Source organism: Bidens hawaiensis, unplaced genomic scaffold (assembly GCF_021521415.1).
Source record: "Bidens hawaiensis isolate Kalapana, Puna unplaced genomic scaffold, B.hawaiensis_p1.1 tig00006990_1, whole genome shotgun sequence".
Lineage (NCBI taxonomy): Eukaryota > Viridiplantae > Streptophyta > Magnoliopsida > Asterales > Asteraceae > Bidens > Bidens hawaiensis.
In genome coordinates, this window is record NW_027491479.1 from 538,224 (window position 1) to 561,663 (window position 23,440).

Genomic DNA, 23,440 nt, shown 5'->3' on the forward strand with positions numbered 1-23,440 from the left:
TTATGGTTATATATTTTTTATTCTTTAATTTTTGGTTAAATTTTGTAATGCTTATTTATGATTTTGGTTAATTTTTTTATTGCTTATTTATGGTTATGATTAATTTTTTTATTGCTTATTTATTGTTCAATTTTATTTCTTATTTTATGGTTGAATTTTTTGTTGCTTATTTTGTGGTTAAATTTTTTGTTGCTTAAGGTTTGTTTTTTTTTTGGTTAGATATTTTAATTGCTTATTTATATAAATATTTTCATTTATTATAAAAAGTATAATTTGATTAGATGTAAAAAGCGGTAGATGTGAAAATTAAGCATAAAGGATGTTTGTACGAACAGAGAGAACATGAGCGTTTTTGAAAAAATAGTGGAATGTGAAGTGAGTGGTTTTAACCCTTAACAATGTGAAGTGAAAAATACGGACTCTAGCCTTTCACATTTTCCATTATCATTAAATATTATAGAAGATTTAGAAAATCTTAAGATGAGATTCTAAGTTCCTATAGCCTATAGGCTAATGAAGATTAAACTAAAGGGAAAATATGAGTCAAACGGAATGATGCTTGTTGTGATCAAAGTGTGGGTGGATTAGGAGTTCGGTCTTTAAGAAGCATGGCATTGCTTTGATCTCCAAACATTGATGGAATATATTAAGCAATAAGCTAAATAAGATTTGGCAGATATTAGGATGTATTGGTCATAACTTTTAGAACTTTTATTACTGATTGCAGTCTTTCTGGCTCATTTGTACCATGAGGGTGGGTTCGCTTGGGAATGGGTGGAATAAGAAGAATAAAATACAGTAAACAAGTAGCCATCTTATATATTTTTGAATCCTATAAATCTGTATTTGTCCTTCAAACTGAAGCTAGGAGATCTCCTGAGTTTGTTATACCCTGTGTTTATTCATTTTTGTTAAATTTTAATGTTACGGAAAACCCAAACTGAGACTGGTATTAAACTAGTTATGAGGGATTGTATGTAATGAGAGATAGGGGCCATGAAATCAGAAAGATCTCCCCAATTTAGGGAGCTGCGGGAAAGAAGCAAAGAAGAAAATGAAGCGGCGTGACCATTTTCTAAAAATATGGCAACGCTCGTGCGGGTGTGTGCGGTATCACCCATACCGAGTAAAATCAACCAGGAGATGGGTTCAACACAAACACATGATAATGATGTTTTATAAATGTAGGTTATCAAAGTTGGCCACACATTTCATCTGGGCAGACCTTAATCTTTGTAATCAACAACAATAAATGTTAGCCAGAAACCTAAACCTAGATCATGAGGATTAAGTTAGGAGAATGAAATGGTTATGTCGAATAATAATAGTTTCAAACTTCGTCATTAATGCGGACCACTTTACAAGTACATCATCATATCATAGGACATAGGCCATTCATTCAATCATTCATGACTCACAGACATACCAGTTTCACTGGAGTCATAACTTAAGTTAAAACACTGTTAATAATGTAAACCTTAATCTCATGATCTCTTTCTTTTTTCCAGATATGGAAGCAGAGAGGATATCAAATGAAATCACATCAAACACTGGAATATCTTTTACCTATATTTTTAATGTTATACTTTATCGTCATGGAACCACCATCTCGTCTCCTTTGGAGATCGCCCATTCCTACAGTTCTTCACGTAGTGTTCGTCATCAGCTGGACGTGTCTGCAACACCAATGCATCCCAAATAAATGTGTTACATTTCTACTTTTTAACAATGCCTCAATTCAAAATCCAAATTGACTGGAACTGTTTTCCTTGTTAAATTTAAATTTGAAGAGTTAAAGCATTGAATAACTGTAGTCGGACAAAAAAGATGAGCATGATGATAACAGTTTTTAAAACACAAACCTTGGAAGGAGAGCTGGACAGCATGGAGAGGATGCTGATGCATACAGAGCTCACAGTCATGGCAGGGGACCATGAATCATACAATATATCTGCACCAGTAGCCAAACACAACAATCAATCAAGTATTATACTCACAGATCTTACTTTAATAGTAGATGACTAGTAGCTCAAATGTTTTTTATTCAGAATAGAATCAATCTTGTAAAGCACAACAGAGCATAAACTAGACTAGAGCCTAACTCCCAATACTTGTAAAGATTACGTATGAAAACCTCCAGCACACGTAAAAAAGTTCTTTTTTTTTCAAAGTCAAAACATAAATTTCTCATTTTACTTACTAAATTCAGAACATAATATGTTAGATTTAGACAATCAAGAGTACAGAGTTTATTACATTAAGGTCCTATCCATTTACGCCACATTAACATACACCATTCCCATTTGCATAATGTGAGAATAAATGAAAATGATATGGTAGGTCCTATTAACTTGATACAATGAGAATGTGTATGGAGCCTACATAATAGACCATAAAGCATCCAACATTTTGACACCTTTTAGTTAAACTATTTAGTTACAACTCGGAGTGATATGTGGTCACCAACACCTTCCCCATAATGGCAGGGGACCATCAATCCATGAGTCATATTTTATGCACAAAATCATTCTACAAACCAGATGTTCAAAACCTATAACAATGGACTTCAAGAAAAGAAAATAATCTTCGATAAAAAGAAATCTCAGCCATGTACAGATTTCACTATTAGATCAAAGCTTAGATCCCCAAAATCCAACAATATTTGAATAAATTTGGTTTAACAATAATAGCTAGCAGTTATGGTCACGCATCACATGAAGCGACAACAATTTGGTGAAATATAAACTACTATCTATTATCAAAATACAACAACAAACTATTATATCACAATGTAATTCGTAAATGTCTAAAGTACCATTATGAAAACATGTGTTATGGTATATAGCCCCTCAATTGGAAACCCTAGTTCAATATAATCAGAATTACACCATCTTGTTTATAAAATGCGCACATTAAGAGTGCATAATGCATGCTCAACCTGCATCGCATGATGCAGCGATATAATCGCATCGCGCGATGTGGTTCCATGCTGCACTGCACGCATCATGTGATGCAATCTTATGTCACAACTTATGTAGCTGGCTAGTATTTAAACAAATTGAACCTTGAAATGCAATGAGTCTGCGTTTCTTAAATCTGATTTAACAAATCTGACCATCGATTGAACAATGAGTTTGAGTATTTGAAAAATTAGACTATTTATTGAACAAATCTTGCAAGAGATATTGAGAAAATCTTATATTTTAGTGCTTAAAAGTTCTATAAAAAAAATTTATTTCACGCATTATGCATCTGCTTTTGGGATCAAAGCGCATTGAATGACAACGTGCATTTTAAAACCATGTACACCATCATTTACACACACCTAAGGCATTTACTTTATGCAACAGATTTTGAACCTATATAAAGAAAACGAAAAGCATAATCAGCTGGTCATGAGACATACCTAAACAAATATGACCATTGCTGTAAATGTGCGGATGAAGCGGAGCAGGAGGAACAAAAATAACCTGTCACGCCAACAGAGTAAAACGAACAAATATTATTACTAGCCGCAGTGGTTACAAACACCCCTAAACTCCCACAATAATAATAACAATAAAACTGATAGTCTTCCACTTTTGCAACACCTTCAACGCACACACCATTAATTACATTCACAAATTTTACAATTCCGCTCACCTTAATTAGGGTTGTAAAATAACCGAATTTTCGGCAGGAAGTTCATTCATTAAATAAATGAACGAACATGAATAGGTAATTTTGTTCGATTTACTAAATAAATGAACGCGAACAGAGGTTGTGAGCATTCAGTAATGTGTTCGTCTACATTTGCTTGTTAGTTTTTGTTTGTTAAAGGTTTTTAATACTTTTTAATAGCGTTTGTATTCTTGCCATATAGATTTAAGCAAAATTATTGACGAATAGAGGTCATGTTCATTCAATTGTGTTCACTTGGGTCCGTTCATTTGTTTTCCTGAACCGTTCACGAACAAATTTAGTTCCTTAATGTACGAACATGAACAAGAAGTTTTGTTCGTTTATGTTCATTTACGTTCGTTTGTTTGTTTTTGGTCATTAAAGATTTTTAGAACTTTTTAATGACTTTTTCAAATCTTATCATATAGATTTAAGCAAAATTATTTACGCATAAAGGCCATGCTCGATCAATTGTGTTCATTTGTGTTCGTGAACCGTTCACACGGTTCACAAACACGTTTATTTCCTTAATGAACGAACACGAACACGAACACGAACAAGAAGTTTGGTTCGGCTAGCTGTTTGTGAACCGTTCGTTTGTTCAATAAATACCATCATCATAACTGATACCTGTGGGGCTTCCATAGGGTAATGTTCAGGGAAATCAACTTGCAATTGAAAGGTTTCATTAGCATACAAAGTCCCCGGTGCACCGTTGACCTCAATTACCCATCTACACGCCATATATCACACAAAATCAAAACACTAAACCCTAATTATCACCAAAATGAACCTAACACGGTAAAAAACATAGATTAACATCTCACCGTTGAAGATTATCGGTGACTTTGTGTTTGAATCCAGCAGGTGGATTCACCTGCCACTCCATTAGCTCCTTCTGAAGCCGATTCGTTGCGATCTTGCTTAAAACCTACAATTCAAATAAACCGTCCGTTGATCGGAAATTAAATATCAATTGAGATGAGTGAATCAAATTAGGGATATATACATATACATGATTAGTGATGTATGTATAGGTATAATAATAATAATATACCTTGCGAGAAGAAGCTGAGGGGCTCGTCATGGCTTTGGCTTCCAGAGAGAGAGAGAGAGGTGTGTGTGTGTGTGTGTGTGTGTGTGTGTGTGTGTGTGGAAAGGACTTTAGTGTTTCGGAAAGAGGAAGTTTTACTCTGTGTCCTGATACTATAACTGAAGTATCAAGTGGACCTGTAACTATGGTCTGTGTGCGAGAATGGCACTGTAAGCTTATAACTTTGCGTGTTTAACTGCTTTTTTAGAAGAATAACGATTGAACTCTTAAGCAGATCTCCAACGCTTGGGTTTAGTTGGTGTCCAGATGAGGTGGAATTGGGGCGGACGAGGAAGACACAAGCTTCACCATTGTGGAGGTGAAGTCCATGGACCAAGTTTGTGGCCGCCAACTACCAAGCGGACTTAAATGGGGACCCACCTCACACACACATGCACAAAATAGTGTTATGAGACGGTTTGTGGACGTTGGTTTCAAAGGATAAACTTTATTAGGGAATGGGGATACCAAATATTCGTTTGGTTCGTAGAAATTAAAGGAGTTATAACTAAAAAATATTTTTTAATTTGTTTGGTTCAAAGAATTAATTTGATTAATTAGAAATTAGAATGTGGTTGGATTGTTAATGTACGTGTTCGGTTGAAAAAATATTCAGCATTCATTTTAAGATGTGAGGTAATTCAACCAAAGGGTGATTATGGGGTAGCACCGGCGCGAAAGGTGGGGCAGATCAGGGTTGTTAGTCATAACTCATAGTGATAGTATGATAGATTCAAACCATATATGAAGAAACACTAAGTGACCCCGGGCAGATTACGGATAATCTGGGGGTTAAATAGATGTTTCCCACGAGGGTTAGTTCCGGCGAAGATGGTTATTCTTCAGATGACCTGCAAAACAGACACCGTGAGCTCGTCACTGAGAAGGGGGGTTCCTCCTTGTGACCACCCTCCGGCGTGAGAATCAGACTAGATTGCTCTGAATATAAGTGTATATTAAGAGAAATAGCTAGTGAAGATAAGATACAAGATAATGATACCGTTCCAAGGTGTTGGAGTATTTATAGCCGAAGGTAGGTTTCCAAGCAGGTACAGCCAGCTGTATAATATTCCTTTTCTACCAACTGTGGGCTACGCACGTGCCATGCTTGTGGTTGGTGGGTAGGCAGCGGCTGATAGTGACATGGCCGGCTGTGTACTATTCCTTTTCCGCCGGCTGTGTACTATTCCTTTTCCGCCGGCTGTGTACTATTCCTTTTCCACCAACTGCAGGCTATGTACGTGCCACGACAAGGGTTAGTGAGTAGGCAGCGGCTGATAGTGACATTTTGTACTAGAGCGTGCTCCTCGTACTGTTGTCGGTGAGCTGTCACCCTGTGATTGGTTTATGGGCTGCTTTGGTCAGATCTTGTCTATTTTGTTCATACCTTGGCAGGTATAGTACAAAAGATCTTCCAGAAGCGTACGGACTGGCTCATTTGGGCGGGAGTATTCCCGCCTTGCTCATTCCTTCTTCAGGTGACACTGAATTATTGAGAGTTAGTGCCTTGTGCGTGTAGCCTTGCCATTAGTGCGGGTAGCCTTCCCTGATGGCTTGTATCCGCAACTGCGGGAACAGGCGGGGTACTTCACCATTGGGAGGCTTTTCCTGCGGGAACAGCTGGCGTACTGCGCGTAAGGTCTTCATCTCTGAGCATTGTTGGTCCTGCGGAACCAGTTGGTTCTTGCGCAGACGTCCCTCTTCAAGGTGAGTCTTGCGGGTCCAACTGGGCTCTGCTGGGACCTACCTCTTCAAGTCCCCCCAGTCCAATGTTCTTCTCATGAATTGTTAATAAGTGAGGTGAACTTTTGGACTTAAGCAAGGGGTTTTGGAAAGGCTTTTTAGTTTTAAGGTTTTCCGAGGGGATTCTTCCCGCGATTTTCCTAATGTCACTCGCAGAAATTCCCGACTTTTCTGCCTGATCTTTGGTTGTGATGCGGGTAGGTGTTTAACCCCTTCGCACATCGGGAGCGTTAAGTTTCACTTGTATAGATTCTTCACTAGGTTTTGGTAGTTTCGGACATAGTGATCAGTTATGTTAAACCACCAACTCCGCCTTGAAGTTTCAAACAAGCTAGTTCTCAACTTTCCCGCTATGCGGAGGTGCTATTTCTCTTTCCGCAAGCACGGTCCAGAAGATCCTTCTTGGTTTCAATTCCCTGCAAGTGCTAAGTATGTGAAGGGTTTCGCCTTGACACTGTACCCGCACTCGTCTTATAGTTTCTTTACTTTCAAGGTATTCTTGGCTTCCATTCCCTGCAGGTGCTAGGTATGTGAAGGGTTTCGCCATAACACTGTACCCGCACTTGTCTTACGGTTTCTTGGGCACCAAGGTAAGGGGGTATATTCCCTCTTATTTTTGAATCTTTGAATCTTTTTGAATTTTTTTTTTTTTGAAATTCGAAGAGTTGGTGAAAGGATAAGAACAGTCCAAACTGTTGAAGGGACGTTAGTGTCGTCCGACGGTTTCTTTTGACAGTTTCAGAACGTGCAGGAAGTTATGGCGACGTGACAGTATATGGTCGTTCCAGACGCTTTTTCAGGCACGTGGGCGCGAGTTTTCGGGCGCGTGGGTGCGAAGTTTACGGCGCGCGTCCTGTCAACAGCTGTTGCCAGCTTGCTTTTTCCACGTGTCATAGTTTCATTGCACTTGCGATTTCCTCTCTCTTCCGCATTAAATTCATCGCATTCATTGCGATGAGTATATAAAGGGGGAGAGGGTTCATCTTAATCCACACTTTCATTTCTCTCTTCTTCTTCTAAACGATTTCCGCGAATACTCTAACTTTCCGTCGAGCATTCTCCTGAAATCGTTCTTTACATCTAAAACATGTCTTCTACTCATGATCCAGAAGTCACCGCCGAAGAGTCCGACGTGTATATCGAGAACCCATCGTCCACTTCTGACAAGGACGATAAGAGTACTGCTGGCGAGTGCCAGTGTGCTCTTCCCGTCGACCTCTATCAGTACATCGTCAGGAAGTTCATGCTCGAGCCTTTCGAGCCTGAGTTTCCTGCGTCTCATCAGACGGTGTACGATGCCCCCAAAGGCAAGATAGGGGTATATGCTGCATTCTTCGTTTATGGGAATCTCAGGTTCCCATTGCCGAAGTTTGTATACCGTGTTTTGGAGAGACACGGTGTGCACCTGACGGAGGTACACCCAATGGCGATCGCCAAGATCCGCCATTTTGAATGGGTGTGCCTCATTCTTGGTGTGGAGCCCCATGTCGACCGCCTGATGACCTTCTACTCCTGGAGGTGCATCCAAGGCTGGTACACCTTGGTCACCCGGATCAAGGGTTTGAAGATCTGTGCTACCGAGCGCAGTCTTCGGTCTTGGAAGCGGGAGTTCTTCTACATCTCTGCCCGTGTCGTCCCTATTGCGATGACATTTAAGAACGGGAGAGCACTCCCCAGCCTTCACGCCTCCAACTACCAGGAGGCGGAATGGTTTTCCAAGATCTCCCGGATCCAGACTCCGGTTTACCGCTTTACGGAGTCTGGGATGGTGATGCTCGGCATGAGCCGGGTGTGGAAAGATGCTGAGGCAGAGGCGCCACAGATTCCCATCGTCCTCGAATACGGTTTGAACTCTATCCCTTACGGTATGCTTCATAGTATCCGCTAATTTAAGGTTTTTGTTCTAACCATTTCTTTCTTTTTATTTTCAGAGGGAAACAACTTGCAGTCTCTTCTGCAGCCGCGGGAGAGCGGTGGTCCCGCTCGGTTGGGTACTCGTGCTCTTGACGAGAACGAGTTGCCCATCCTTGAGCAAACGGCGGATCAGTTTGTGGAGGCCTACCCGCCAGGCCACGAAATTCTGAGCGCCACTCGGCCAGGTAAGGGATTATTTAACCCTCGCCCTCTCAATGCTCAAACCTCTGCTGGAATTCCTCTAATTTTGTCATCTTCTGATGAGGAATCCGCAGATGGTCCTTTCTTCGCAAGGAAGAAGGCTGCTGGCGGGAAGGGCAAGGCGAAGGTTGCCTCCACTGCCGATCAGGGGAACTGGTTTGACTCGGAGACTGAAAGCGAGGAGGCGGCGGGGAACCCTGGTGGTGGTGAGACCACTGTTCCGGAGGTTGAGATTGCTGTCACCTCCGGGCAGCCTAGTACGACGACGGTGACCGGCGTGAAGAGGCCAGCTCCATCGGGTTCGTCCCTGCCTATCTGATCCTTCAAGCTCAAGAGAACTCGTAAGTATAAATTTCATTTGCTTTAACTGCATATCTTTCCGCCATTATACTTATATATCTTGTCTTCGTGCAGGCGTGGATGCTACCGCATTCCAGAGTGGAGCGGGGAGGAGCGTTTCTGGACCCATGACGGTAGGTTTGGTCAACCTACCCGAGGCGATGACCCAGGCGGCTACGCCTGTTTGCAGTATTGGTTCAGTTGCTCATCCCGTTGAGGCAACTGTTCCAACTGTAACATCATCCCCGCCGGCTGTCAGTGCCATCTTCACGGAATCCTTCACTGAGCCGGCGGTGGTTTCTTCTGCGGGTTCTTCCGCGGCGACTGCCACGGTTGTGAGTTCACCTCCGGTGAGTTCACCTCCGTTGGTTTCTACCGCGGCGGCCTTCACCATGCCTCCTCCGGCGCCGGCGACCGCGGCCGGTCCTTCAGGTATGTTCGGGGTTGGGGCGTCTAGCCAATCTTTGCCTCCTTCCCGTCTCCTTGACGTTTTGGATGGATATCCCTTAGGTTCAGGTGATGGGTTTGGTGGCTATCGGCCTGTTGTCGACCCTACAGGTGCGTGGGGTTATCTTGGCCTTATATCCCTTTTATCATTTTTTTCTCTAACTGTTTTTTGTTTTATTGTAGTTCGTGATTCCAACGAGGTGTACGCTCCTCGGTGGAGTATCCGCCGGGGAACGACCCTCCGGACTGCTGCGGATTGCGTCGAATGGGCGCGCCACGCCGCCCCAAGCGGTGCGTTGGGGGAGGCAATGGCTAGCTACCAGGAGGGTAGGCTAACCAATGAGCTTAGAATTCTCCTTGCCCGGATGCAGCCGCGCGTCGAGCTGCTTTGTCGTGAAAACGACAAGTTAAAGACGGCGCGTAGCTTGGAAGTGGCTCAGGCGCGGGCTATCCGGGAGGAGAATAAGAGGCTCGCCGCCGTTGCTGCGGAAAAGGAGAAGGCCTTCAAGGCCCTCGAGGTTGAAGTTCAGGCCCGGCTGGAGGCCCGTTCCAAGGCTACCCAAGCTGTTAACGAACAGCTTCGGTTGGCTAAGGAAACTGCACGGAACGCAACTGAGAGGGCCACCAAGGCTGAAGCTGTTACTGAGCCTCTACGCACCGAGAATGAGGAACTTAAAGCCAAACTCGAGAGGCTCCAGCAGGCTCATGATGCCTTGGCCATGGAAGAGGCCAAGAAGCTCCAAGAGATCTTGGACCAGAGGGGCATGCTTGACCACACTGAGAGTAAGCTGAAGGGCGTTGAATAGGCTGCAGCTAAAGATGTGTTGCTTGCCAACCTTACTAAAAACGAAGCCGAACGCGCCCGTGATGAAGCTCAAGCTGCCCTCCGGGAGGCTCTGGTTACCAAGGAATGGCTTCTACGAGAAGCGTTGTCGCAGGTATGTGCAGCTTCATAACTTCTTTACGCTTTTCCTTACACTTAGAAGAGTTTGATATACTTCTGTTTTGTAGGTTTTACGAACACATCTTATGACGATGCCATGAGCGCAGCCCTCAACGCTTCTCATGAGGATGGGGAAAAGGTTGGCTTCCTGCTTGGTCTAGGGTTTGTTGAGAAGGGCATCCCGCCTTCCAACTTCCCTCTATATGACGTAGATACTGAAGCTGCTTATGACCAAGCAGTGAACCAGTATGCTGTTTTCCCGCATCCGGTGGTGGAGAAGGTGAACGAGATTACTGCTGCTGATGATGGGCTAGCTATTCTCAAGGCTTTTCTTGAACCGCCACACTCAACTGATGGTGCGGGTTCAAGTGGGAGTGGTCCTGAAGCTTGAGCCTTTAGATCCCTCTCCACCGTTGGAATAGATTTTTATTTTTGTATAGATTTATATTCTTGTATGCGGGTATGTGCCCGGCCATTCTTGTAATACTTAAATTTTTATGGAATATAAATCTTTTGTTAATGCCTTGCCTTGTAAACCTTATATGTTTTTGCTCATGCATATTCTAGTTTAACTTAGCAATTTCTTAAGTACTTTGGATAAGTTAACCTTTCAACGTGGCAGAGGATAGGTTAAAGTTTTGCTTCTTCTTTCGTGATTGTGCGGGTAAGACCGTCACTTTCACTTAGTAGGATGGCTAAACTTTACCTATATCTGACCTGCGTGGAGATTTTCCTCATCTTTTCCTTAGAAATTTTCTAAGTGTTTTAAATAAGTTAACCTTTCGACGCGCGGTTGTCAATAGGTTAATGTTCAGTTTCCTCTATCATGATTGTGCGGGTAAGACCGTCACTTTCATTTAGTGGGATGACCAAACTTCACCTATAACTGACCTGCGTGAAGGTTTTCCTCATCTTTTCCGTAGAAATTTTTTCCGTTTTTTGTGTTTATGCGGGTTTTACCGCCTTCCACACGCAACGACTTACTTCTTCCCATACTTATTATGCGGTGAATACCGGCATATCAGTGTGGGAAGTTCATAAGTATAAAGGTAAGGCTATCAACACAATGTGATAAAGGAGAATCATTTCCATTAGAAGTGGCTCTAGGCCTTTTCTTTACAAGTTTGGAATTGATCTACATGTAACATTTGCGTAATTGAGCTCCATTCCATGTTCTTGGGATGGGAGTGCCATTGAGCCTTTCGAGCCGGTATGCGCCCTTTCCCAAAACTTCTTTGATAATGTATGGTCCTTCCCAGACCGGGGCCAGCTTTCCTGGGCGCTCTTGGTTCGAAGCCTCGTTGTTACGCAATATGTAGTCTCCTATATTGAAGTTGCAGAGTTTTACCCGCGTGTTGTAGTATTTTTGCATTTATCGCTTGTAGTTTTCTTCACGCGCTCCGACTAAGTCTCTGCGTTCCTAGGTTAACATAAGGTCTAACCGTCTTTCCGCATCATTGTCTTCTGGCTGAATCAAGACCCTTGGTGAGGGTAAACCAATTTCGACCGGGACCATGGCTTCAGTACCATAAGTGAGGCTGAACGGGGTTTCTCCCGTACTGGCCTTTTTCAGCGTTCTGTTTGCCCAAAGGACGTGTGGAACTTCGTCCACCCAACCGGATCTGTGTTCCAAGAGTCTTTTCTTTATGCCGTCGACGATGCTCTTATTTGCTCTTTCCACCTCACCATTACCCTGCGGGTGCGCCACTGAGGTAAAGGTGTGGGTGATTTGAAGTTCTTCCAGCCACTTTTGTAGCTTCTTGTCAGCAAAGTTGGTGCCGTTATCGCTCACCAAAGTCTGTGGAAGTCCAAAACGAAAAATAATAAATTCCCAAATAAAATTTTTAATATATTTTGCGGTTGTTTGGGCTAAGGGTTTTGCTTCTATCCACTTGGTGAAGTAGTCAATGGCTACCACTAGAAACTGAACGTTTCCTGCTGCTGTGGGAAATGGGCCTGTCACATCGATGGCCCACTTCTGAAATGGCCATGAAGAGGTGACTGGAACAAGTTCATTCTTCGGGCGATGCGTGTTGGGTGCGTAGAGTTGGCAAGACCTACACTTTCTGATGTATGCCAGTGCATCCGTATGCATCCCCGGCCAAAAGTATCCCGCGTTGTTTAGCTTAGCTACAACAGCGCGTGGACATGCGTGTACTCCACAGATGCCCTCGTGCACTTCCCTTAGGAGGTAACCAGCATCTTGGTTGTCTACGCATCTTAGGAGTGGGCCAAGAAAGTTACGTCTGTAAAGGATGTCATCGATGAGTTGATAGTTCAGTGCTTTACAACGTATTTTTCTTGCCTGTGTTTTTGACTCTGGTAGTATACCCGCCGCAAGGTAATTTATTATTGGTGTCATCCATGTTTCTGTGCCGGTTTGGATGACACAGATTTCCTTGTGCGGGACTGATGGTGCTCCAAGGAGTTCAATGCGGATGTTCTTTCCCAAGTGGGTGAAGGCTAATGATGCAAGCTTGCTTAACGCATCCGCAGATTTGTTTTCGCTACGCTTGACGTGTATGACTTTACAATCGTTAAAATCGCGCATAAGGGTTTTTGCTTGTGCGAGGTACAGGGCCACTGTGTCGTTCACGGCCGTGTACGTCCCGTTTATTTGGTTGGCTACTAACATGGAATCCACGGGGCTTCCAAGTTCTTCACTCCCATCTTACGCGCAATTCTCAGCCCGGCCAAGAATGCTTCATACTCCGCTTCGTTATTCGTACTTGGAAAATCCAGTCGAATAGCGTAAGTGTATTCTTGGCCTGCTGGGTTGGTTAGTTTCAAGTCTGCGCCTGAACCCTCGTTGCCGGCTGCTCCATCAGTGTAGAGTCGCCAGACATCATCGATGTCCTGTGCTGGGGAGGGTTGAGCCTCCTCCTGGCACTCTTTCTCCCGCGAAGCGGGGACTTCTGCAATAAAGTCGGCCAGGACCTGGCCTTTTATGGCTGGTCTCGGCTTGTACTTTATCGAGTATTCTCCCAATTCTATTGCCCATTTGACTTTGCGTCCCGACAATTCGGGTTTGCCCAGAACGTTTGCAAGTTTGAAGTTGGTGAGAACGGTGATTGGGTGACCTTGGAAATATCGTCTTAGCCTGCGTGAAGCCTGTACAAGTGCTAGGGTAGAGTACCGGGTTTCTACGTCTGTTAGGACACGGTTAACATAGTAGATTGGCATCTGAATGCCTTTTCGCTCTACTAGCAGGACTGCCCCGGTTGCTCTATCTGTGGCGGAGAGGTATAAGATTAATTCCTCCCCCGTTTCTGGTGTTGTGAGCGTTGGGAGTTCGATCAAGCGTGACCGAATTTCCTGAAAAGCTGCTTCCGCTTCTGGTGTCCAGCGGAAGTGCGTTTTCTTTAAACAGTTTCTCAATGTGGACACGAATGGGAACGACCTATCCGCATGGTTTGCCAAAAAGCGGTTAAGTGCAACTAGTCGTCCATTCAGTGTCTGAGCTTGCTTGATGGTAGTAGGTGATTCCATTTTGATAATGGCTTCGACCTTTTCAGGGTTCGCTCTGAAGCCATCTTTAGTAACGATGACTCCTAAGAACTTCCCTTCTTCCATCCCAAAGGAACACTTGCTCGGATTGAGCTTCATGTTTATCTTTCTGAGTGTGTTGAAAGTTTCTTCGATGTCTTTCAACATCGCTTCTGGCTCAGGGCTTTTGACGACCAAGTCATCCATGTAGACTTCCAAGTTCCTCCCAATTTGGGCATGAAACTCTTTGTCCATCAGGCGTTGGTATGTGGACCCTGCATTCTTAAGTCCAAATGGCATTATTTGATAACAAAATGTGCCATCGGGCATCTGAAATGCGGTTTTGTCCTGGTCGTCTATGGCCATGTGGATTTGATGGTACCCCTTATACGCATCAAGGAAGCATTTAAGGCGAAACGGTGCTAACGAATCTACCTTAAGATCAATTTCGGGTAACGGATAACAATCTTTGGGGCATGCTTTGTTTAAGTCTTTGAAATCTTTGCACATGCGCCATTGTTTGTTAGTCTTCGGTACCATAACGGGATTTGCAACCCATGTTTGATATTTGCTAACGCGTACGATGCCCGCGTCAAGGAGTTCCTTGACTTGGGTTCTACACGCGTTAGCTTGTTCCGCCCCCATTACTCTGCGCTTTTGAATGACTGGCGTAAAAGCCGGGTCACACTTGAGCTTATGCTCTGCCTTACTTCGAGGTACACCAGTCATGTCAGCTGGTGTCCACGCGAAGATGTCAGCGTTTTTCTGTAGTAAGCGTTTGAGTAAGGTGCGCGTAGGATCAATGATTGTTGGGCCAATGGTAACAGCCTGGTCAGGGTATTTGCCATTGAGGGCCCATTTTTCTGGTTCGGTGATGGTTGGTTTAGCCATCTTTGGTTTGGGTTTAGATGAGACAGATGCGATGCATACCTGGGGAATACCGGTGATCATCGCTACACCCTCAGCTGTTGGCCATCCCATCATGCCGTGGACTGAAGATACCACGGCATTGAATCTTGCCATCCCGTCTCTCCCGAAGAGAATGTCGTATGTGTGGTGTGGCTTCCTCATCACGACGAAGTCCACGTCTTCTGTGCGGGAGTGTTTCCCGTCCGTGAGAATGACGGGGAAAGATAGGATACCCTGGGGGGTGTTCGTGCTGCCGTCGAACCCTTCCATCAAGGCGTAGACCGTTTCCAGGCGTTCCTTGTCTTCGTCGTCTAGCTTGTCGAAAAACTGCCTGTACATAACCGTTGACGAGGCGCCGTTGTCAGCAAGAGTGCGGGAAGTGATGTAGTGCCCCAGCTGGCTTTTGATGACGATTGGGCCTTCTTTGCTGGGTCCTCCTGGCACTTGCGGGAAGCGCACCTCAGCTTCCTTCCACGCGCATGGTTTTGTCATTCATCTTTTTCTTCCTCTGATGTTACTATGAACCATGTGGATGCTGATGTCAACGGGTTTTCGTCTGTTGCCTTTGTATCGGTTATCATTCCTCCCTCCATTCTTGATTGATGCCACAAGGTGTGTAAGTCTTCCATCCTTGACGAATGTTTCAACAATATCCTTCAAGGATGTACACTCCTTAGTGTTGTGACCCTTTGTCCCGTGGAAGTCACAGGATTTGCTCTGATCCGCATTAGGTCGCTGCCGGATCATTGGAGCTTTTGGCCATGGGAGTTTTTCGGCGGCAAATATCTCCGTGACGCTTTTGGTGAGTGGCGTCCACCGGTGTTTTCGGCTTGATGGGTGCGTGTTATCCCTTCCGCCTACTAGAGGGCGAGAGCTGGATGAGGTGTCAAAGTTTACCCTTGACTGCCAAATACCTAGCTTCCTCTTTTTGTTTTGCCGGGCGGTCCGAACGTTGTTTTCTCTAGTGCTCTGCGTGTAGAGGTGTGTATTCTGGGGAAGATCCCTACCCAGTTGCTTCTCCGTTTCGGCAAAGCGCTTGGCCGCCGTCATGATGGCATCCCATGTGGATGGCATGCCGTCCTTACCCGTCAACGTGCGGATAAGCTCTGGGTATTCGGCGCCCTGGATGAAAGCGGCGCGAACAAGATCTTCGCTTATTGTGCCCAGACTCAGCTTTTTTGAGTTGAAGCGAGTGATGAAGTCTAGTAAGGATTCATCCTCCTCTCTAACGCAGTTGAGGATCGTCCACTGCTCTTCAGTATATTTCCTCTGTTGACTGAAGTGTTGGCTGAACTTGTGTTGAAAGTCCACCCAATCATAGATGTGATGGACCGGTAAACGATCAAACCATGCCCTGGCCGCTCCAACCAGCGTCATCTGGAACATATAACACCACGTGGGTTCCGTCCAGTTGCTGACGGTTGCCCCCGCTATGAATCTGTTCAAGTGATCGTCTGGGTCGGATATACCATCATAAGTGCCGATGTTGGACATCTGTTTGGCGCTCTTCGGGGCGATTGCTTCCGCAATGTCCCTTGCAAATTTGGACGTTCCCGCATTTGCAACAGTTGGTCTAAAGGTTTTGGAGAAGTCACGTGGGTTTCCCCCCGCGTTCCTTTGTTTAAAGGTTTCTCCAAAATTCCTTGGTTGGAAGTATGTTTCCTTGCGCTTCCCTTTCACCCTATGGCGAGGGTTTGCGTCACTGTCGGACTCCTCCCAATCATCGTCCAAGTACTCGCACTCATTGCTCATGTTGAGCTGTTGTCGAGTGCTTCCGAATTCGTCAGCCTGCTGGAGTGAACGTAAGCGTTCATCCAACTCAGCATGGAATTCCTTCTGACGTGCTTCCACCCACGCTTTAACTTGATCAAGTGTTTGGCGGGGGAGCCTCGTCTGTTGTCTTTCCACCTGGGTATCAATGAATCCCGGGGGATGATTATTTACTGCACTTGCCCCGGCTTGGGTAACCGGGGTAGTGTTCGTAAAATTTGTGTACTCGCCGGTGTTCCCCTCAGTAGCTGGGGTTGTGGTTACCGGGGTTTCTTGGTCACTCGCAAGCCTTGGCACCGGAGTAACCTTAACCATCTTTCCAGAGGTTTTGAAAAAACTGAGAAAATTAGTTCTAGCTTTTATGCACGGATGGCGCCAATGAAGAAACACTAAGTGACCCCGGGTAGATTACGGATAATCTGGGGGTTAAATAGATGTTTCCCACGAGGGTTAGTTCCGGCGAAGATGGTTATTCTTCAGATGACCTGCAAAACAGACACCGTGAGCTCGTCACTGAGAAGGGGGGGTTCCTCCTTGTGACCACCCTCCGGCGTGAGAATCAGACTAGATTGCTCTGAATATAAGTGTATATTAAGAGAAATAGCTAGTGAAGATAAGATACAAGATAATGATACCGTTCCAAGGTGTTGGAGTATTTATAGCCGAAGGTAGGTTTCCAAGCAGGTACATCCAGCTGTATAATATTCCTTTTCTACCAACTGTGGGCTACGCACGTGCCATGCTGGTGATTGGTGGGTAGGCAGCGGCTGATAGTGACATGGCCGGCTGTGTACTATTCCTTTTCCACCAACTGCAGGCTATGTACGTGCCACGACAAGGGTTGGTGAGTAGGCAGCGGCTGATAGTGACATTTTGTACTAGAGCGTGCTCCTCGTACTGTTGTCGGTGAGCTGTCACCCTGTGATTGGTTCATGGGCTGCTTTGGTCAGATCTTGTCTATTTTGTCCATACCTTGGCAGGTATAGTACAAAAGATCCTCCAGAAGCGTACGGACTGGCTCATTTGGGCGGGAGTATTACCGCCTTGCTCATTCCTTCTTCAGGTGACACTGAATTATTGAGAGTTAGTGCCTTGTGCGTGTAGCCTTGCCATTAGTGCGGGTAGCCTTTCCTGATGGCTTGTATCCGCAACTGCGGAAACAGGCGGGGTACTTCACCATTGGGAGGCTTTTCCTGCGGGAACAGCTGGCGTACTGCGCGTAAGGTCTTCATCTCTGAGCATGGTTTGTCCTGCGGAACCAGTTGGTCCTTGCGCAGACGTCCCTCTTCAAGGTGAGTCTTGCGGGTCCAACTGGGCTCTGCTGGGACCTACCTCTTCAATATACAAATGCAATTCCATATACAAATTCAAACCAAAGTCACCTTAAATTACTTGGTGCATATTTTGCAAATAACGGATAATTTAGGGACCATAAGGCAAAAGTCACTTTTGTTAAAAGGGGAACTCGTGATTGAGTGTGCAGTCAAAAGGTTGGTCTTGATCGGACGGTCGGAGTGGATCTGATGCAAATAGACTGCGTGCATTCTACGGGGTTATTATTTGCCACGTGTCATTGTCATGGAATACATTATGTTCCATTTTGCCCCTTTTATTCGAGAAGAATCTAGTTGTACCCCAAATATCTCAAAAGCTTCAACAAAGCAAATTATTATTCTTTGTGATTTAATAGTTGTTAAAGCTTTTATTTTCGTGCATAGGCAGAGCATATAACGTAGGGGGGCACCGCCACCATTTACGTCAGCCACCTCCTCTACCCCTTCCAATGTTAGCCAATTACTGCCTCGCCGACATGGTGTTTAACACCCACATCTTTGCGTCCATGTCGATAGCCTACAATGATTGGCCTTAATATAAAAAGACTATTTAGAATTCCATCTTAGAAAATAATAGGCAACAAAAAATTTCCTTTTTAAAAGGCATACTACTTAGACACGTTTATCTTAATGTCCAAGAAAAAATTTCAAAGCAATATGAATGCTCGAGCCTGCGCCTTTCAAAACTTAATCTCAAAACGATTAATGGTAAAAGTAAACCGATAAACTAAACATATCAATATACATTAAAGACCAACCGCTACTAGCGTTTGTCAATTCGTTACAAGAAAAAAAAATGAAATGAAGTAGCCCTCATTTGAACAAAAGAATACAAAGCATCGTATTTGTAAGACATGTCAATTATATTGGAAATTATTGTAAGCCTTAGATAGCCGTGCTAACTACTAATAATAGGAAACCTTAGATAACCAAATTACCATAAAAGTTTATTTCCTTTGTTTTGTATCACAAAAATAGTCATCTAGGTAATAAAAAGTTATGTATTGAGTCCCTAATCTTCACTAATTAAATTATAGTTCCTTTCTTTTCACTTTTGTTACAATTTTCACTCATGATATATGTGAGATCAACCTCATATGTTCTGTTGCATTAGGGGTGTGTTTTTTAACCGTACCCGAATCGAAGCGACCCGAGACCCAAATAACCCAAACCGAATTCACCCGAACCGATTAAACTCCTAACCCGAACCCGAGATAAAATATTCGGGTCGGTATTTGGGTTGAAATACCCAGATTTGGGTTGATCCGAATAACCCGAAGTATAATACATCGATGCATGTATCCCTAATTTTATAGGGTAGTTTAGCGGTGAAGTAGCACATTGACCTTATGTATTCTTGTTCGGTTGTTCTCAATACTCCAATTAATATTGGATCTATTTACATCCCAATGTATTAATGCCAATAAAGCATGCGGAGAATGTATCTTTAATTCAAAAACTTAAATAGTATAATATTTAAACCAATATTTATTAAGCATGTTTCTTCAATCTTTACAGGTATTAATCCACAGGCTAAAACACTCCATCTCATCTAATGCATTTTTGTATGATAAATTTCATGTTTTGCTAAATAATATATGATATTGTTGAATATGGCTGTATATTATGGTTTTATAATGAAACACCCACAAAGTTTTGGTCCAAATTTGACAAGTCTATAAAAATAAATGACCAAAAAAAAATAATTATGCGAAAGGTAATGGGAAAAAGTATGATAAAGAAAAGAAAGTATATTATGTTAAAGGAATAAGTAAGGAAACTTCATCCCACATAGAAGGTGGGAAAGAAATAAAAGCACTTTATAAGGAAGGAATTTTCCATGGTAATGTTCTTATGGGGCTAACCACCCTCACTAGTCCTAGCGAAGGGTGCGAAGCACCTGACGCGCACGGACACGGACACGGATTCGGGCGATGGGCGTAATGTGGCGTTTTGATGGCGCACTTGGCACTTCACACGCTCGCATCACCGCAAGCCGCAGGGCCGCTTTGGTATTTTTAACCTATAGAAGATCGACCAAGAAGTGACAAGATACAAAAGTTCAAAGACTAAAAATAAATATTCTGATTTCCAGACCCATCACGCTACGCGACGGGTATACAGACTAGATCATCGCGCTACGTGTGACATTTGTCAATTTCGGGTTATTTTATACTTGTATTCTTAATGTAAACCCGACCCGTTTTGTATCCCGAACCTTTCGATATTATCAAAATGATGAATTGTATGTTAAATATTTGTTTTATAGTTGTTGGATAAAAAAAACACCCTTTTCGGTTCTTAAAAATCCCCGAAAACGCTCAAAACGAACTCCAGGGACTAAAACTACCAAAATGGAGACTTAAAGGACCCATTTGTAGTTTGTGCTTTCTTGGGTCTATAACCAACCCATTTTCATGAAACACCCTTTATGAAAGATCCATTCAACATATCCTATATATACACACCCATCTTCTTCATTTGTGCTAGCTCATTTCTTCATTTCTCTCTCAAATTCTTGAATTTTAAGGTTGTTCTTCATAAGCTAATCTTTCATTTTAACTAACTTCTCAACACTTAAAGCTTGATGTTACAACATATATATAATATACACTCCTTGTTTACCTTCGGTCTTTCATTTCTCCGGTCTCGACCGGTTGAAATATTGGGCTAGTAAGGCAAGGTTACATGGAGGATTTTGTAGTCATTGTTTATATATTTAACAAATCTAACCATATAACTTGTTATACTTGCTTAACTTTACATATTTTAGTTTATTGTTCATATTTGTCAAGTTCCATGGTATTGGGTATGTGGTGACTAGCCTCGGGATCGGTTTCATCCCGAGTTGAGAACCAAACCAAAAACCGAACTTTTGTTTAAAAGCATTATTGTTAACTTTTTGAATGTAAAACTTGAGTATTATTATTTATAAGTTATTTTACAAGTTCCATGGTATTGGGTATGTGGTGACTAGCCTCGGTTTCATCCCGAGTTGAGAACCGAACCAAAAACCGAACTTTTATTTAAAAGCATTATTGTTAACTTTTTGAATGTAAAACTTGAGTATTATTATTTATAAGTTATTTTACAAGTTCCATGGTAATTGGGTATGTGGTAACCATCCTCGGTCTTATTCCGAGTCAAGGACCGAACCAAAAACCGAACTTTTGTTTAAAAGCTTTATTGTTAACTTTTTGAATGTAAAACTTGAGTATTATTATTTATAAGTTATTTTACAAGTTCCATGGTAATTGGGTATGTGGTAACCATCCTCGGTCTTATTCCGAGTCAAGGACCGAACCAAAAACCAAACTAAACCGAGTTCACTCGCTTAAGACACACAAGTGTGTTTTTAGCCACCAAAACTCATATTTTTCTTCAAGATTATATTTTAAATCAATTTTAGTTAATTTTTAAACATACTTGGCATGTCGGTAACCAACTTGATCTTATAACAAGTTCGAACCGATAAGGTCGTATACTCGCTTAAGGAACGTTAAGGTTCTTCACAATAGAACTACATTCTTGGTTAAGTCTATTTTGATTTTATTGAGTTATCTCATAACATTTATTATTTTGGGAAGTTAACTGTGAGCTTGGTCAATTATCAAGTCTCGAACCGACAAACCCGAACACTCGTTTAAACCTCGTTTTGGTATTCTTATAACCAAGGGTTTTGCAATATCGCATTTTAACCCACATTATTACTTAACATAGGTTGAGTAAAAAAAAAGCAAAAAACTAATGAATAGAATACCGAGACCCGGTTTCGAGTAAACTTATTTTACAAAACTCGTTTCTTTAATTTCTCAAATATTTACATTTTAAATCCTAAACTTTATTTATTTACTTTATTTGTCATGTATTTTATTTTAAACCCTTCCAAGACTACTTACTAACACAAGACCCGTTTAATATAGGTCTTGCCGTTAAACCGATCTCTCCGATTATTCACGACACTATCTTTCAAGTTACTTGTTAATGTGAGTACTTTTTCATTCCCCGTTTTCCATCTTTCGTTTTGTGGGTGGCATTGCATACTTATTCAAATTCAAATGATTTATACTTGAGTCTTAAACCACAACACGTATTGTATATGTTTACTTAAGTAAATGCTCGATTTGGTGTTATATGTTTTACATGATTATGTGCAAATTCTTGAATGCTAAGGCGGGTAGCCTCTTGAATGCTAAGACGGGTAGCCTCATCAAAGTATGATCATACGTTAATTCCGAGTATATATGGTATCCCCATATAGAAAGGTGTCGTCAATGTATTCTTATTGACGATTTCATTATTGTCGTCAATGTATTCTTATTGACGGTTCGTCAATGTATTTTTATTGACGGTTTTATTATCTAAATTGTTGCTATTATTTATTGTTTTCATATACTAGTTGTGGATTTCATACTATATACTTATTGTCTAAAACTATGAAAATTGCTCACCAACCTTCGTGTTGACAAACTCTATTTTATGCAATATTACAGGTTTGATGTTAGCTTGATTGGATTACTTGAAGAAACTTATTATCTTGGCTTTAGGATATTAGAAAATAAAAGAACAAGTTATTTGTTTATCTATCTATTTGGCATTTTGTATGAACAATTGTTGTGTTATTTATGATTATATGGATTTAAATGAGTTGTTTAAATATTGTAACTTTATAGTGTCATTGTGCAATGAGCAATCATGTCGCGCCTCGACGTTTCCGCCTTCATTGGTCGGGGTGTGACACTACGCGATGCAGTTTCCCATGAGTTTAGAAAAAGGGGCGTCGCGCTACATGATGGTCCAGAAGGAAGGGGGTATCTTGCTACACGATGACCCGGTTAAGTAACCGGATCAACCACGTGTCAACACGTGGCAAGACCTTGTGAATTGCGGCATTGCACTACGCGACGGCCCAAGGAAAATGGCGTCGCGCTACGCGACGGTCCCCAAAACTTTGCCTATAAAAGGGGGCTAAGGGTTTGAAGCATTCTCATTCCAAAAACACCTTTCTTTACACACACATAACCTAGGGAAGCGTTCACGACGATCGTGAGGTTTCGAGACTCTGATTTCTCGTAAAACGTGCATGAATTGAAGTTCTGATGCTCCGTCGAATGGTTAAGCGAGTTCGAAACAAGGTTCTAACGGTTTAACTAGAAGTGCTACTTGTACAAGGCTTAGGCAAATCAAAATACCCGCGTAAGGTAGGAATTATGCTTAAGTTATTATTTTATTATTATTTTATATAGCTTAGACCCTAGTCAAGGGTATAGTCTATACCTTGATTAGGTAAGTAAGTGAAATATAAACTTTCATAAGATAAGATTATTGATGAAATGTTACTCTTTATTTTTATAAAGATATTACTTATAAAAGAAGAAACTTGATATATACGTTTCTTTATGATGAAGAAACGTAGCATATAAATGTTTTACAAAAGGAAATGAATATCAAGGTAAAGGTTATGCAAATAGACTTAAGGTCTATAGCTAGATTGTAGATCTAGTTATTTATAGAATGTTATTCTCGTACTATAGGTCCGAGATAAAGATCATACATCGGTTGGTGAGAAATCTTGAAATCAACAAGAGGTGAATACGTCCA

At 42.4% G+C, this 23,440-nt stretch overlaps 1 protein-coding gene and 1 long non-coding RNA gene across 2 annotated transcripts; one reads left to right on the top strand and one right to left on the bottom strand.

Annotated features, from left to right (window-relative positions):
* Positions 1–1,288: 1,288 nt before the first annotated feature.
* On the bottom strand, positions 1,289–4,797 carry LOC143634088 (putative ubiquitin-conjugating enzyme E2 18). The gene is made up of 6 exons (XM_077102259.1): positions 4,718–4,797; positions 4,488–4,591; positions 4,291–4,393; positions 3,407–3,470; positions 1,863–1,951; positions 1,289–1,676 (listed from the first exon to the last, which is right to left on the bottom strand). Exons 1-6 carry the CDS (start codon positions 4,745–4,747, stop codon positions 1,581–1,583), a joined length of 486 nt encoding a protein of 161 aa, XP_076958374.1. The 5' UTR covers positions 4,748–4,797; the 3' UTR covers positions 1,289–1,580.
* Positions 1,666–2,242, top strand: LOC143634089 (uncharacterized). Its single transcript, XR_013153795.1, has 3 exons — positions 1,666–1,791; positions 1,847–1,984; positions 2,018–2,242. It is a non-coding gene; the product is annotated as an uncharacterized LOC143634089 (long non-coding RNA).
* Positions 4,798–23,440: the final 18,643 nt, after the last annotated feature.